Here is a 16,329-nt window from a genome sequence, read left to right on the forward strand (position 1 = left end):
AAAAAACACAGCTGAATAAAAAAGGCAGGAAAACTGCAGGTGTGGTGCCCTCAGGGGAGCCCCTGGGAGGACACCCACCTCCTCCTGATCCGCCTGACACTTGCTGCAATTTCAGGGGACAAATCAGAGCAGATGGTGTGCCTTGTTCAATGAGCGGTGAGCAGGGGCCCCCGACTCCAGCGCTGGGGAGACCCAAGCCCAGCCCAGGAGAGGGACCCGAGAACACGCCTGGTGCTCACGAGACTCGCACCTTCCTCGTGAAGTAATAATGGGGCACTTCCATCCCCAGGAGAGACTGGTAGGTGGGAGGCCGTGGGAAGCTGTCCTGAAGCAAGAAGCCATGCTCTTCGGAAATGAAGAAGGACAGAATCAACGCGTCCGCCTGGGAGAGGGAAAGATTGTTGTTAGTTTGGCAATAGACTTTACTATTTTGTCTAATTCCCATTTTCCTGGCCGAGGAATTTACATAGAACACAGATTAGACAGGATGAGTACATTCTGACACAGATAATCCACTCCCCCCTGGGCATATGGCAACACCAGCCTCCACCACCATCTCCTGTACTTTGGAAAAACTGATGCATCTTCTGGAAGGATACACCTCATCCGGTCTGAGAGCCACTATGTCCTTCTCACTGACTGATGTCCTTGTAGCAAAGACTAACATTCCCACCGAGCGGGTGATGGAAACTCAGAAGAGCTCTCATGTTTCAAAAGATATCCCCGCAGTTTCTTTACTCTGATTTCAAACCACCCAGAGCAACAACGATAAAAAGATTCCTGCCACAGCCTTCAAGGAATAGGGAATGCACAGGGAGGAGGCGGGGGACTCTAGGATCCTGTCCCACGGGACTCAGAACAGCAGCTCCCGGCTGCGGCCCCTTCTGAACAGGAAAGCAACAGGAGGCCTCGGGCCGGAGCCTTTTCTTGCTGTGTGAATTCCTACACTTCCTCATCATCTTCATAAAGGACCCAAAGAGCTGTCTGTTCAAACTGCTGGAAAGTGCCCTTCACGTGTACAGTACACTCCATCGTCATCAACTTGCACGTTCTTATCACTTGTCTAGACTTGTCACCAGGCCCTCTATCACGAGGAAAATAAAATTCCTCGGGCAATGTCTTCGCTTCTCTCAACCCAATGAAGAGATGCTACCTCAATACACTTTCCCACTCAGTGTGTCAGAACCAATGGCTGGATCCACTTCTGAAAATCTCGGAGTATGGACCCAGATTGCTGATAATCTCAGGGCATCCGAAGGGAAATTCCTTCGGCAGGGAGACAAGGCCCCTGAAGGTAGAGGGCTGCTGTCCTTCGCTGACTTACTGAAGACCCTGCGTATAAATTCTCTTGGAAAGAGATGGGTTAGAAAGCAGCACAGCAAACCGCTGGGCTTTCCCACGGAATGTTAGACATCCGTCCCACAATGCATAAGAACTGGCAAGTGTCAGAGTCCAAGCCCTTGGGATGCGGCCCTGAGAGTCATCAGGTGGGAGAGGGAGACCCTGAAGAGCTTGGGGAGCGGGTGGCGAGAGCAGAGAGCGTGACTGAGGCGAGGAGGCTGCTTTGGTCAGGATCGTCCTTGTCTGAGCGTCATGGCAGGTTGTGGGACAAATGAGGAGTCAGCATGCTGCCTCAGCGACTCAGTCACAGGACATGCTGACATCAAGTGGAGAGAGCAGGAGAACAGAGTATTACACTGAGCCAGACAAGACAGAGGGTGGGCTCAGCCTCCTCATGTACGCCCCCGGGAGAGGCTACACAGGCACATATTCATGCTCCATGTGAATGAATTTCCCTGGAACTTTCCTATAAACCTTGTCACCAAGACTGTGCACCCATAAGTCCAAAGTCCCCATGCCTCTAAACACAAATGCGGCTGTGCAGTACCGTGGGGCTGGCACTGTCCTTGGCGTGGGCCTTTCTGTCCGCGGGCTGCAGCTGGGCTCCCGTTACCTCCTGCACGGCCTCGCACACGAACAGCCTGGGCTCACTCTGATCCCAGAAGTGGCTCACAGGAACCAGATGCGCCAGCCTCCCATCCCCGAAGGCATGGTTGCTGAAAGAGAGACCCATGGGAACCCATGAGGGAGTTCCTGTTCTCAGCCTCTGCAACACCTTCAGGCCAGCCTCCAATCAGCATCAGCAGGCCTCATCTGAGCTCCAGCCTGGGAGTACACTGGCATACCATGTTGCGATGCAGCCTGTCTGATCATATTCTTTCACATTTAAAACAATTGGTTGAAAGAGTCCCAGTGGAGTCTAATGGGAGAGACAATGAGGCTTGGGTTCTAGAGGTCACGTGGAAGGTCCCTGATGCTGGTCCCAAAGTCTGGGACCCGGGGGTGGACCTCAAGGTGGGACAGCACCCCCTGCTGGGCAGTTTTGCGCTTGGGGTCCAGTTCCAGCTGTGACCTGTGTGATGCAGTGCATTTACCCCTGGTCCCTCCCTCCTTTAAATCTCCCTGCTCTATAGGCCCAGAATGCAATGAAGAACTGAGGGAGAAAAAATGGGCTGGGTGGCAAAGAATGGGTCAGATCTCAAAAGAAGGCAGGCAGCCCTGACTGGTTTGGCTCAGTGGATAGAGCGTCGGCCTTTGGACTGAAGGGTCCCAGGTTCGATTCCGGTCAAGGGCATATACCTTGGTTGTGGGCACATCCCCAGTGGGGGGTGTGCAGGAGGCAACTGATTGATGTTTCTCTCTCTCATCGATGTTTCTAGCTCTCTATCCCTCTTCCTTCCTCTCTGTGAAAAATCAATAAAATATATTAAACAAACAAACAAACAAACAAAAAAGAAGGCAGGCAACTGACAAAAGACAGTGAGCCCCACCCCACCCCAGAGAGTATGAAGGCAGGGACAGGCTCCGTGTGCCTGTGTGGCCACAAACTTACTTCTTAGTTTCCTGCCCATTAAAGGACAATGTCTCTCTCTGATCAATCTGTCCCATCTTGAAGTCGAAGACGGTCACCGTGTCCATTTCCACATCATAGAAACAGATTTTGGAATCGGGGCTGCTGTCAGCCTAGGGGGAGAGAAACCAGAAGCTCACAGCACACGTCTGAGAAAACCCGTCCTGATGTCAGTGACCCCAGGCCACTCTGGCCAGAGTGCTTCCAGCATCAGAACTTGAATGTCAATTTACTGTCATCCCACAAAATGGTTGTTGAGTTGCTACTTTATAGTTTCAGAGAATTGAAAATAAACCCCCAAATATTATGAAGGTCAACTACAGCTATCTAGCTGTTCTCAGTATTGACTTGAGTGTGATGTCATTTTAGCTGAGGCGGATTAACCACGGGAACAAGGAGTCTGGATTTGGATAAACCAACTCTGATGCAGCTCCCTGGGGGGTGATTTGGCGTCTGAGGAACTGCTCTGCACCCATGTTGAAGGAACGAGGTTGCCCTCCCTCTGGGAATCTGCTCCCAAGTATGCCGGGCTCTGAACTCTCCCTCTCACCTGCTCACCAGCCAGGCTCATACTCCCCCCACTCCCTAAAGACATTCCCTTGATTAGGTCAACCCCGTGCACCGGTCAACCTCTCTTGTTTGTTCTTCCCAAGTCCCAGCCCTTCTCCATATGGTCAGGGCGTGAGCAGGGCTCTCAGTCACAGCACAGCCAGCTGCATCTTTGGACAAAGAATTTGTCTCCATCTCTTCACTCATTAAACAGGAAGTGTTAGGTGCACGATGCCACAGCTACCACTGCGAATGCTATCATCTCACTCATCCTCTCTCCTTTGTTCCTGATCCTCACACGGAAAGGTACATGTGCACGCACAAAAGAAACTGAGAAAAGGGAACCAGCTTGGTTGCTAGGGGCAACAAATGCCAAGAACTTAGGTAGACTTTATTCTATAGAGTTCACACCTTGGCTCCACTATCTCCTCGTGTGGGAGCCTCCTGACCTCCCTGGACGGCAACTCCTCCCTGTTCCTCGCTCTCCGGGCACCGGCACTGTCCTCCCAGCTCTCACCAGGTTGTAAAAATGTACTTGTTTGCCTCACCCTTTAATCAATGTCTGTTCAACCACAGTGGGGAGCCAAATCCTCCTGTTTAACTGATCAATCTGTATCTACAGTGCCCAGCAAAGCGCACTGGTGCATGGAAGCAATCCATAATCAACTCTTGAATGCGTGACCAAGAGCACAAACGAATGAAAACACAAACATGCTGGTGGGTGGCAAGGCACCAGCCACCTGGAGGCGGACGAACATGCCCTCCGTCACCTGCCTTCAGCCCTCCACGCAGGTGCCGACACCCTGACGTCACGCCATCTCCAACAATCCTGTGAACCCCTTGGGCCGAAAGAGTTTAGTTGAGCAAAGAAAAGACCGAAAAGAGGAGAGGTGAGGGGTTCAGAAAAGAAGAAACCCATTTCTGATGAAATAAGAAACGAAGAAAGGCAGGAAAAAACGGAAGCTGTGTAGGTGGGGAGGGCAAGGACAGCATCAGGTGGGAGAGGGCACAGGCAGGAGGAGAGGACACCCTGGAGAGGGGATGAAAGAGGAAGAGGAATGGAAGCTGGGATGCTAAGAGCCAGGAGTGGACGCAAAAGGCACAGACAGGAAGGCCCAGGGTCCTGTGAGAGCAACTAATGGAGACCGAGGAGGAGGCACAGAGGCCAGCCCCATGGGCACCCACCTTGCTGGGATGGATGCTGATCTTGTTGCCGTTGGCATTACATCTGAGCGACACAATGCCCCCCACACCAGGGACCAGCTCGGCCAGGTTCTTGCAGCTGCAGTGCACCTTCGCCTCCCTGCAGGAGGAGGACAGGGTCAGCGCACACTCACCGAAGCGTCGCTGTGCACGGCAGGTCAGAGGAGAACCCTGCTTCTCCAGTGACCCCAAACCTTTGTTCACAGAACTGAGCCCCGCCCACTGGCCCAGCTGCTCTCACTCTGGGGTGCCTTATGCCACGGGAAACAGGCAATGGGCCAGGCTCAGAATGCAGGGTGAATTTTTAAAGTTCTCATGTTCTTATCAGCAAATATGAATACGTAATTTCCTCTTCCTCCTGCCCCCTTGCGTTTCCCCTTGCAGCAATTTGTGATCTCTCCTTTCAGATCGGGATTGCTATATCACACTATTGTAACTGCACTAGAGGCCTGGTGCACGAAAATTCATGCACTGGGGGAGGGGTAGTCCCTCAGCCGGGCCTGCCCCCTCTCACAGTCCGGGAGCCTATCCCTCGGCCCTCGCAGCCGCTGTGGCTTTGTCCGGAAGACATCAGGTCTATCTGGTCTAATTAGCATATTACCCCTTTATTAGTATAGATATGTTCCATCACAGGGATGAACTAAAATGTACTTAACTCCTCCCCTGTTTAGCTGGTTCTAGTTTGTTACCTATATAAACAACCCTGGGTTTGCTCATCATGATTTTTTTCTTTTACTTTATTCACTCTTCCTCAGGTCCTCCCTAACACCCTTTCTGTCCCGGGATCCCAACGGGACCCACATGACTTCTGGTCATCAGGCCTCCTTAGGCTCCTCTGGGCTGGACTCCTGCTTTTGATGCCCATGCAGTTTGAGGAGGATTGGTCAGCTGTTCTGTAGTGTCCCACCCCCCAGTGGGAAGGAAGTGTCTGGTGTTCTTCTCATGCTTAGCCTGGGGTGTGGGTTTTAGAAGAACCCAAAGGTACAGTGCCATTTCATCACATCACATCAGGGTCTGTGCCATCGACATGACGAATCTGTGATGTTGATCCTGTTTCTCCCGTCTAGGGTCATGTCTGTAAAGTTACTCCTTTCCCCCTCCCCATACTGTCCCCTTTGGGAGGACGTCACTATGTACAGCGCACACTTACAAAGTGGGGGGTTATGCTCCCCTCCATGGGGAGGAAATCTACATAAACTATTTGCAATTTTTCCGTAGAGTATGTGTCTCTTTTCCTCTACTTATTAACTTATTCATCACTTATTTATATTAGTATGAACTCACAGATACTTATTTTCTACTTTGGGTTCTAATACAATGCTGTTTTATTTTGTTGCTCAAATTGTTCCAGCTTTCAGCTTGGGCCACTAGGAACTCTTTCGGGTGCTCCTATGTCCCCTGACACACCCCATCATTATATCCTACATAATAAAAGGGTAATATGCAAATTAACCATCACTCTGCTATGCCCACGATTGGGCCAGCGGGAGGCGTGGGGGGCAGGACTTGGGGTGGCCGGGGTGGCCAATTGGGCTGGCAGAAGGAGCGGGGGGGTGGGGACTCGCGAGTCCCCGCTGCCCGTGTCACCCGCCAACATGATCGGCCGCCGCACTGCTGAGCGGGGACTGCTGAGCGGGGACCGAATGGGGCCGGCGGGACTCTGAGCTTGCGTTGCCAGCGGCAGCGCGAGCTCAGCGTCTGCACCATGGCTGTCCTGTGGCACAGAAGGGGCCTCTGGGGCAGCGAGCCCACGTCCCCGCCCCGGCCGGCCGTGCGGCAGGAGTGAACAGGCCTGTGCCTGGAGCTCAGCATCCGTGCGGCAGGGGAGGAACCAGAAAAATGGATCTTTCCAGTTCCTGATGCTGACAGCCCTATGGGTGCCAGGGTCCTCCACCTGCAGCCCCCAGTCGCAGCCCATCAGCCCCAGTCGCAGACTGGAAGCCCCCTGCCAGCAGTCCAGACGGGACCAGTGTGGCGCCGCGGTGGTGGGTGTCAGCGGGCATGCTACAGACATCAAATCACTGCCACCGAGGCCATCCCCCCACACACACTCGCAAGTAGTATGGTCCAAGGGGGTGACTCCTAAGGCAAGGCTCCCATGGCAGCTGATACTCACCATGCCAGGTGAGGAAGCCATACCTGAAAGCCCAAGCCCCCGAGTACCCGAACTGCAGGGCGTCATGGGCCAGGGCCCTGAGGAGGCCCCAGGACAAGCATCTTCCCAGAGGCTGTGCAGAAGGATGGGAGGAACCTCTGGCTAGAGGCCGGGGTGAGGGATGCTGGCATCTTTGCAGGCCAAGACAGGGCTGAGGGACACCCCTCCTCCCGCACCCCCGTGCACGAATTTCGTGCACTGGGCCTCTAGTATATATATAGTAGCACTTTCTTATTTCTGACAGTTAAGATACTCTGGGCTCATCTTGTATATTTGCTGCCATTTCTCCAAGGACCCTGGTTCCTTTTTTTGGAGATGCTGTTAGAAACCCTATCTGGGCACTGGTGTTGTGCTGGTTGCTCTTGGGATATCCTTGCCTCCAGGCCCTCAGCTGAGAGAACAAGAAGAGGGATGTGCACATGTGTATAAATATCTTCATATGTATCCACTTATATCCATATTAAGATAAACAAGACTTCAAACTTGTGTCTCCAGTTCTAGCCCATCACCACAGGGATCACACGCGCCTCCTCCATGCTTGCCCCAACCTCCCACCCCAATAGGGAGGACCCAGCTCCCAACACCCTCCACCCAGTCACTTCACTGCTCACTGCCAGCGTAGCAGTACCGGAGCGTCACCCTGCACCCCTGTGGGAATTAACTTTGTCAACCAGAGCACCGTGCTGCGTGCAGTCCCTGTGCTTTTAGTCTTACAGTCGCCACTCGTTCCCAAGAGGCTCAGGTCAGCCACACGCCCTCCAGTGGGCTTGTTTCATGCATTTGTAATACAGGTGGATGCCCTGTCACCTTCTGCATTCCATTCTGGGATCCCCAATCTAAAATATTTGTAAAAAAAAATGTGCACACGCTTTGCTCATTTTTGCTTAGAAGTTCTTTGCGTTTTGACAAGCAGACCATGCTCTGTAGCTATCACACTGAAGTTTCCTTACCCTAAGAAATCCCTCATGCATCACCTGTTCACCCCCCCTCTTCTTCCCCATCCTGGAAAGATTGAGCATTTAAGCCAAAACAGGTGTTTAAAAAAATTTAGTGGCATGTTAATGTTGAAATGAGAACATAAAGAGTTTTCTAGCTCCTATCCATTTCATACCCACCACATTATCTCCTAGTTTTTAAAATGTAATACTTTCATTTGGACAAACACTGTACCTTCGGGAAAGATCAAAGCTTTTAAAGTGAGCCAAGTCTGTCCCGACGACCAGGTAATTTCCACAGATGTCAAGGAAGCATGGGTTCCCCTCCGTCTCGGAGAAGAGCAAGAGCTGTTTCACGGTCCCCTGAGGAAAGGAAAGGACAAGGAACTCAGAAAAGCTGCTGTGTAGCATTTCACTTCTATGACTAAGCATTACTAGTCTTTACAGAGAATCTCGTGTGCTCCACTCACACACTCAGACAATGTACTGATGGCTCAGTGTGTGACCAGCACTCTGCTGGGCTCTAACACGACACAGGGAAGATGGCCCTGCCCTCAGGGAATCCCTCATGCTTACAGTCCCGAGAGGGAGACAGACATCACCTAGGTCAATAAGCAAATACACATGTAACCTCAACTTGAGAAAGTGCTAGAGAGGTAACAGGAGGCTAATGGTGAGACGGTCAATCCCATCTGTTTGGGTTGATCTAGGAGGCCTTGTCTACATAGGTCTTAAGTGAAAGCTTCTGAAATACTATGTTGCTGGTGTCACATAAGTGGCTGCCTTTGGGTGGAGAGGTCAGTGCGTGGATGGGATGGTAGTTACATCATGGGTATGTTCCATGTGTGAAAACTCACTGAGCTGTATGAACACTTATGAACGACATGGCTGCTTTCCTGGATGTATCTCACACTTCAGTAAAATGTTTGAGAAATAAGTATTGTCTGGAGGCAATAAACTGAGGGAGAGGAAGAGCCACTATCTGGAGGGCTGTGGGCCATCACTTCAGGAACAGAAGATGGCATGTACTGGAGCAGGAAGGGCTGGTCTGGGAACCCCGAGGCCCCTGCAGTGGGAAGGAACAAGCCATGGTGAGGCCATGCGGGGTGGCATTAGTGCAGGCCAAGAGCCACGTAAAGAGGGCAAGAGTCAGATTTTGTTCAAAGTGAAGCTGGAAGAGAGAAACCAAGATGGCGGCATAAGGTAAACACCTAATTGTTCCCTACCACAACAATTTTGAAACTACAACTGCAAAACAGAGCGCACACCGTCCAGAACCACCGGGAAGCTGGCAGAGTGGAAAACCTACAACTAGAGAAAAAAAGAGAGGGGGACGCTGAGCCTCAGGAGCTGTGGAGGTGCGGAGATCTGTGAGCGCGGAAAGGGCGGGCGGCTGAATACATGGCAGGCTTGCTCGCAGCGTGCGGAGAGGGAGGGCAGCAGACGCTGCGTGGCTAGCTTTCTTGTTTGGGAGAAAAACAAAACCTCCCAACTGCACTGAAATCCAGCTGCGGTTGGGGAGAAACTGGTCTGTTTGGCAGCGGGTGAGGCTCAAAAGCTGCCTTCTCTCAGAGGCACGCAGCCATTGATTAGCGCACGGAGAAACCGGCCCTCTTAGGGCAGCGTGGACGGAAACTAAGTTTGTCTGCGCCATTCTGAGACTCCGCCCCATCCAAGCTGAGCACAGCCCTCCCAGTGGCTGGATTTCTCGTTCGGGAGAAAAACAAAATCTCCGGTCTGCACTGAAATCCAGCCCCAGCTGGGGAGAAACTGGTCTGTTAGGCAGCGGGAGAGGCTCGAAAGCTGCCTTCTCTCAGAGGCGCGCAGCCATTAATTCGGGCACGGAGAAACCGCCCCTCTTAGGGCGGAGCAGACGGGAAACCAAAGCTTGTCTGCGCCACCTTGAGACTCCGCCCAATCCAAGCTGAGCACAGAAGCTCTCCCAGCAGAGACACTGCTGATCCTCACAGCCAACTGGCTTGGAGATCAATTCCCGCCAGTGATACCAACAATCCCAACCACTCTGAACTCCAGTTTCTGGGGACATGCGGGGGACCCAGACGCCTACGGGACTCTCGGCCATCGGTCAGAGAGTGAGAGTGACTTTTCTGTCGGTGTGGACGACACCAGATTCCAACCACTCTCATAAGGGACACATTCAAGAGGCAGACTCAGTGAGCACCAAAGCCCTACTGTGTCTCCAGCACAGCAATTCTTCCGTTATAGACACAGCAGGCCCTCACAACCAATTGGACCGGAGGTCAATTCCTCCCAGTGTACCAACAGCAATCAGGGCTTTTAACTACACCAAGACTTTCCACTCAGCCCACAAAGGGGAGTACCAAGAGCGACCACCTAGGGAGATTGGGGAAGCTGAGCTACTGGCCCCTATAGGTCACCGACCACACAAAGCCACTCCATCAACACAGGGAGGCAGCCAAAATGTGGAGACATCGAAGTATGTCACAAGTAGGAGATATAGATGAAAGCAAACTAATGGACGATACAGTGTTCAGAACCATATTTATAAGGTTACTCAAGAATCTTCTAAAAACCGCTGAGAAACTTGAAGAGACCTTCAAGGACCTAAATGAGAATACCAAAAAAATGGAAAAGGACCAGTCAGAAATTATGCATACACTGTCTGAAATAAAGAATATACAGAGTAGACCACCGCACCCGAAGAGTCAAACCAAAGAGCTGGAATATGAGGAAGAAAAAAACACCCAACCAGAGAGGCGGAAAGAAAGAAGAATCCAAAAGTGTGAGGATAGCATAAGGAGCCTCCGGGATGGCTTTAAGCGTACCAATATCCGAATTTTTGGGGTGCCAGAAGAGAGAGAGCAAGATACTGAAATCCTATTTGAAGAAATAATGACAGAAAACTTCCCCCACCTGGTGAAAGAAATAGACTTACAAGTTCAGGAAGCGCACAGAACCCCAAACAAGAGGAATCCAAAGAGGACCACACCAAGACACATCATAATTAAAATGCCAAGGGCAAAAGACAAAGAGAGAATCTTACAAGCAGCAAGAGAAAAACAGTTAGTTACCTACAAGGGAGCACCCATATGACTGTCAGCTGATTTCTCAACAGAAACTATACAGGCCAGACGGGAATGGCAAGAAATATTCAAAGTGATGAATAGCAAGAACCTACAACCAAGACTACTCTACCCAGCAAAGTTATCATTCAGAATTGAAGGGCAGATAAAGAGCTTCACAGATAAGAAAAAGCTAAAGGAGTTCATCACCACCAAACCAGTATTATATGAAATGCTGAAAGGTATTCTTTAAAAAGAGGAAAAAGAAGAAAAAAGTAAAGATAAAAATTATGAACAACAAATACATATCTATCAACAAGTGATTCTAAAAATCAAGTGAATTAAAAATCTGAGGAACAGAATAAACTGGTGAACATAATAGAATCAGAGGCATAGAATGGGAGTGGATTGATAATTCTCAGGGGGAAAGGGGTGTCTGTGTGGGGGGTATGGGAAGAGACTGAACAAAAATCATACACCTATGGATAAGGACAACGGGGGGGAGGGAACCGGGTGATGGGGAGATATGGGGGGAAAAAGGAGAAACAATTGTAATAATCTGAACAATAAAGATTTATTTAAAAAAAACAAAAACAAAAAAACAAAGTGAAGCTGGAAGACTCTAAAGGGTTTTGAGCCATGAAGTAATTTCATAATCAATTATATTTTAAAAAGTGTTTAAATGTCATTTAATTTAAAACGTCACTCTTAACAGCACATTGAAAGAGTGACCACAGTCAGGCTGGGCGGAGCTCGGGCTTTGCTGTCTTGCAAACAGCTGACCCTATTCCTCTGATTTAAAAGAGGCTCCTGGCTCAATCCAAGCAGTGATCAGGGAATGCCTGCCCCCTGCATAGCAGCAGGGTGGGAGCAGGCACCCTGACAGTGAGCAGCATGTCCCTGGGAGCTTGGAGAGAGGGCGCAAGGTGTGCATAGCTGAGGGCTCCGCAGGGCTGGGACCGGCAGCAGTGGGGGCATCGTTCCAGCGCACGGGAGAGTGAGGAAGCAAGCTGGATGACAGGGAGGGTTCCAACTGAGCTTAGTGAGCTCACAATACTAAACAGAGAGAGACTCTGAGAGCAGGCGAGGCGGCAAAAACCTGTGCAAACTGTCCAGGAATCTCGGGGTTGGGGGATGAATGGCTGGGGGGGCGGGGGCAGGGAAGTAGGAATTCTAAACTAAAAAACCTGATCTTCATTTTGATGCACCTATCAGGAGCTTAATAAATGCTTGAGGAATAAGCAAACAGCTGCTTAAACAGAGCCTCAAAAGAAGAGTCACAGGTGACTGCTGACTGGACCAAGGACAACCGCACTAATGATGACAGGATGGGCGTATCAGCCTCTTCCTCTGCTGCTCCTTACACTCTGTGCACCCAGGGTACAAACCCGGACTCGTCTTGCTTCTAATTTTATTCAACTATCATCTTTACGGCAATGTATTCCAAATTCCCAAATGTATTGCTTTAGAGCAGTGATCCGGCCCCTGACCTCCAGAATCTGTATTCCTTTTTTTTTTTCAATACCTCACCCAAGGAGTGAGGGTATTATTTTTCCATTGATTTTTAGAGAGACAGTCGAAGGGAGGGGAGAAAGAGAGAGAGGGAAACATCAATGTGAGAGAGACACACTGATTGGTTGAAACCTGCATGCATCCTGACTGGGACCGGGAATTGAACCTGCAACCCAGGTACATGCCCTTGACTGGGAATTGAACCCGAGACTCTCTGGTGTGCAGGCTGACTCTCTAACCACTGAGCAAAGCCGGCCAGGGCCAGAACCTGTATTTCCAGCTCTTGGACATCTCTGAAGGGTGTCCAAGGTACACCTAGTACCTTGCACCTTGTACCGCTAACCCTGCACTGTTTCTGTAGTTTCCATCTTAAGGCATCACGCCCGGCCAGCGTGGCTCAGTGGTTGAGCATTGACCTATGGACCAGGAGGTCACAGTTAATTCCAGGTGAGGGCACATGCTTGGGTTGCTGGCTCGCTCCCTAGCGTGGGGTGTGCAGGAGGCAGCCAATCAATGATTCTCTCTCATCATTGATGTTTCTAGTTCTCCCTCACTCTCCCTTCCTCTCTGAAATCAATAAAAATATATATTATTTTTAAAAATTAACCCAGACTCCCAAATTAGAAAACTCAGCCCTGGCTGATTAAAACATCGGCCTGTGCACTGAAGGATCACGAATTCCATTCCCGGCCAAGGGCATGAATCTGGGTTGCAGGTTCGATCCCCAGACCCAGTCAGGGCCCATGCAAGTGTCAAACAATTGATGTGTCTCTCTTCCTCCCTCCCTCCCTCCCACTCTCTCCAAAAATCAATGGAAAAAATATCCTTGGATGAACATCCTCCATTTTTCCCTCTCTGTTGCCACCCACCATCCAACTGCTCACCAACTGATTCATCCCTCCCTCCACTCTGGCCTCATCTCCCAGCCCACTGCCTGGCTCCAGGCCCTTAGACCTCTCACCTTTGGCATCTCCTACCTGACTTTACCGTTTGCCAGCTCCCCTAGTCTTTCCCGCCACACTGACCCAGAACTTACCTTCTAGGAGGAAAAATAAACACAAGGAAAAAGCAGTCAAAACGCACCGTCCCTCCTCTCCAGGCTACACCCCCACACACACTGTTTTTGGACTGGCCCACCCGCCCTCCTGCTGCATCCCCCACTTCTCTGCTCTCCCCTCGGCTAAGCCTCCAGCAGTATCTGTCAGACACCAGCCCTTTTCTCAGCTCCAGCCTCTGTATAAACGAGCCCACTCCGGGGTGCCCATCACTGCTCTTCAACCTAGACCACCCACTGCACAAAACCGTATAAAGGCCGGGGAGGAGGAGTGGAGCTCTACGCTTTAGCCAGAAGGAGGCCCCATTAGAAAACCGGAAGGTGCTTGTCAGGACCAAACGAGCCCCAACTGTAGTCTGCGTGTCTACCTCTGCACCAGCAGGAAGAAAGGCCTGAAAAGACACACTCCAGGCTTTCAAAACGGGGGGCGTTCCCAAGCTTTTCCTCACACATGCTGGCAGTATATTACTAGTTACAATGGGCACACACTCCTTTAGTTAAAAAAACTAACAAAAAGGACAACTCCAGGCCATCTGTTGTGAGACATCCTCCAAGCCCACTGGCAAGGCTCCTCAGCTGCCTCCAGGTTTCCCAGCAGGCCACTCTCCCCTTCCCAGCAGACCCTTGCCTTTGCTCACTGTACCGTTTGCCCTTTCTCAGTGTGCGAACAGTCCTTTCCCAGCAGGCCGTTCTCCCCTCCGCAGCATGCTTCCCACCCTCCAGCCCTCCAGTGGCCCGCAGGTCATCTCTCTGCTGACAGAGCTGCCCCGTCATCTGTTCTTAAGAACATGACCGCTCCCTGCCTACGCTTTATGTCCAGGGCAGATGCTCCCACCCAACTGTCATTGCAAGGAAGGTGAACTTTCTTTTTTGGTTAATCCTCATTTGAAGATACTTTTCTATTTATCTTTTAGAGAGTGTGGAAGAGAGAGAGAAAGACAGAGAAACATCGATGTGAGAGAAACACATTGATTGGTTGCCTCCTGCACGTGCCCTGACCAGGACCCAGGCCGAGGAGGAGCCAGTAACCAAGGTATGTGCCCTTCACTGGAATTGAACCCGGGACCAACGCTCTATCCACAGAACCAAACTGGCTAGGCCAGGAAGGTGAGCTTTCTTTGCATCGGATGCCCCGATGGGTTCTGGCCTCCTTCCCTCCAGCCTCTGCCTCCTCTCTGACCTTAAACAGGCAGAGGGTCTTACGGAGACTGGCAGCTCCCTTAATCTGCACTTGCCCCTAGGAGGGCACGTGGGCTGTGGGCTGCTTCCCACATCATCAGGTCTCTACTCCAGGGACTCTCCTGTGGTATTTCCCATCCCTCCCCTGCTGTAAGTGTGCCCCTTCACTCCTCCCATGGGAGCGCCTTTAGGAACTGCTGAATGAAGGAGTGGATGAGCAGCATTGAAAGGTACAAGAACATGGAGACAGATGCCCCAGAAACCAAATGCTGGATCCCAGGACAGAATTCAGAGCTGGACTAAGCAGTCACACTGAGAGCTAAAACCAGGGCCATGATAGGTATTCTTGACCTTGACGCAAAACCTTTACTGGGTTGAATGGTGACCACCAAAAGATACATCCACTTGGAACCTGTAAATGTGACCTTATTTGGAAAAAGGGTCTTTGCAGATGTAAGTTAAGAACCTCAAGAGGAGACCATTCTGGATTAGGGTGGGCCCTAAATAAACCCAAGTGTCCTTATAGGACACAGAAGAGAAACACAGCACAGGGAGAGGCCATGAGAAGAAGCAGGCAGAGGCTGCAGTGAGGCATTTACATGCCACGGAGCACCCAGACCGCCAGCCAGCACCAGAAACTGGAAGAAGCATGGGATGAATTCTCGCTCAGAGCCTCAGAAGGAGCCAACCAGCCCACACCTGGATTTTGGACGTCTGGCTTCCTGGACTGTGAGAGAACAAACTTTTTTTGTTTGCAGCCACGCAGTTTGTGGTAATTTTTCATGGCAGGCTCAGCAAACTAATACAGCATGCCAGCTGCCGGGTTCACACATTCCATGTATGTGGGATGCAGACAGGTAAGGGTTTCTTTTGTTTGTTTGTTTTTATTGATTTAACAGAGAGGAAGGGAGAGGAAGAGAGAGATAGAAACATCAATGATGAGAGAGAATCATCGATCAGCTGCCTCCTGCATGCCCCCTACTGGGGATCGAGCCCAAAACTTGGGCATATGCCCTGACCTCCTAGTTCATGGGTTGATGCTAACCACTGAGCACACTGGCAGGGCAGGTAAGAGTTTCTTCACACCACTGAGAGGGAACAGAATAGTGTTAGAGGTCTGTCACTTGAAGGCATGAATTGCTCCCATCCTAGCCTCTCCCTCAGACACACGCAGACAAAGGCCTGTCTAAAGATATGTCCTAAACTAACAGCCCCCAAGATGCACAGCAAACATTGCCTCCCATTCCACAATCCCATGTACACAAGGTCCAGTAATGTAATCCTGCCTACTGATTTCTGAAGTCACAACAGTTACAGATGGAGCAGCTATCCCAGAGTCCAGTCTTACAAGCCAAGCTCCTGATCTGTCTGGATGAAACCAATGTGCAGGCTCTGGCTTGACTTGGAGATAAGTTTGCCCTAACTGTCTTCATCATCAGAGCCCACTCGTTCTGCAGCAGCAATTTACCTGCCAGGTTCGAACTTGAACTCGATTTGGCTCCACCGTGTAAACGTTTTCCTCGTGCATCGCTAACACTGGAGACTCACACAGAAAGGTGCCTAAAATGAAAGATAAACATGACAGCAACAGCTAAACAGTTCATGCTTCCTCAGAGTTTAAGAAGCATTTTCATACACGTTCCCTAACTCGCCCCTGACCTCGTAATAGTTTTGTGAGGGAAGTGTTTTTTGCATGCTGCAGGTGAGGAAAGCGAGCTCTGAGGGACAGGGAACTGCCCAAGGCCAAGCTGGCAGGGACAGCTTGTGCAGGCCCCAGGCCTGGTGTT

General features: G+C 50.8%; 1 protein-coding gene across 1 annotated transcript in view; it reads right to left on the reverse strand.

Annotated features, from left to right (window-relative positions):
- IFT140 (intraflagellar transport 140) overlaps positions 1 to 16,329 on the reverse strand; it is a 92,714-nt gene that overhangs the window by 48,151 nt on the left and 28,234 nt on the right. The window contains exons 12-17 of the mRNA XM_008146377.3: positions 16,011 to 16,102; positions 7,989 to 8,116; positions 4,646 to 4,763; positions 2,894 to 3,024; positions 1,889 to 2,057; positions 251 to 382 (exon numbers count right to left, since the gene is read on the reverse strand). Of these exons, the coding sequence (XP_008144599.2) occupies positions 251 to 382; positions 1,889 to 2,057; positions 2,894 to 3,024; positions 4,646 to 4,763; positions 7,989 to 8,116; positions 16,011 to 16,102 (770 nt within the window). The remainder of the gene's footprint in view (positions 1 to 250; positions 383 to 1,888; positions 2,058 to 2,893; positions 3,025 to 4,645; positions 4,764 to 7,988; positions 8,117 to 16,010; positions 16,103 to 16,329) is intronic.

Source organism: Eptesicus fuscus, chromosome 4 (assembly GCF_027574615.1).
Source record: "Eptesicus fuscus isolate TK198812 chromosome 4, DD_ASM_mEF_20220401, whole genome shotgun sequence".
Lineage (NCBI taxonomy): Eukaryota > Metazoa > Chordata > Mammalia > Chiroptera > Vespertilionidae > Eptesicus > Eptesicus fuscus.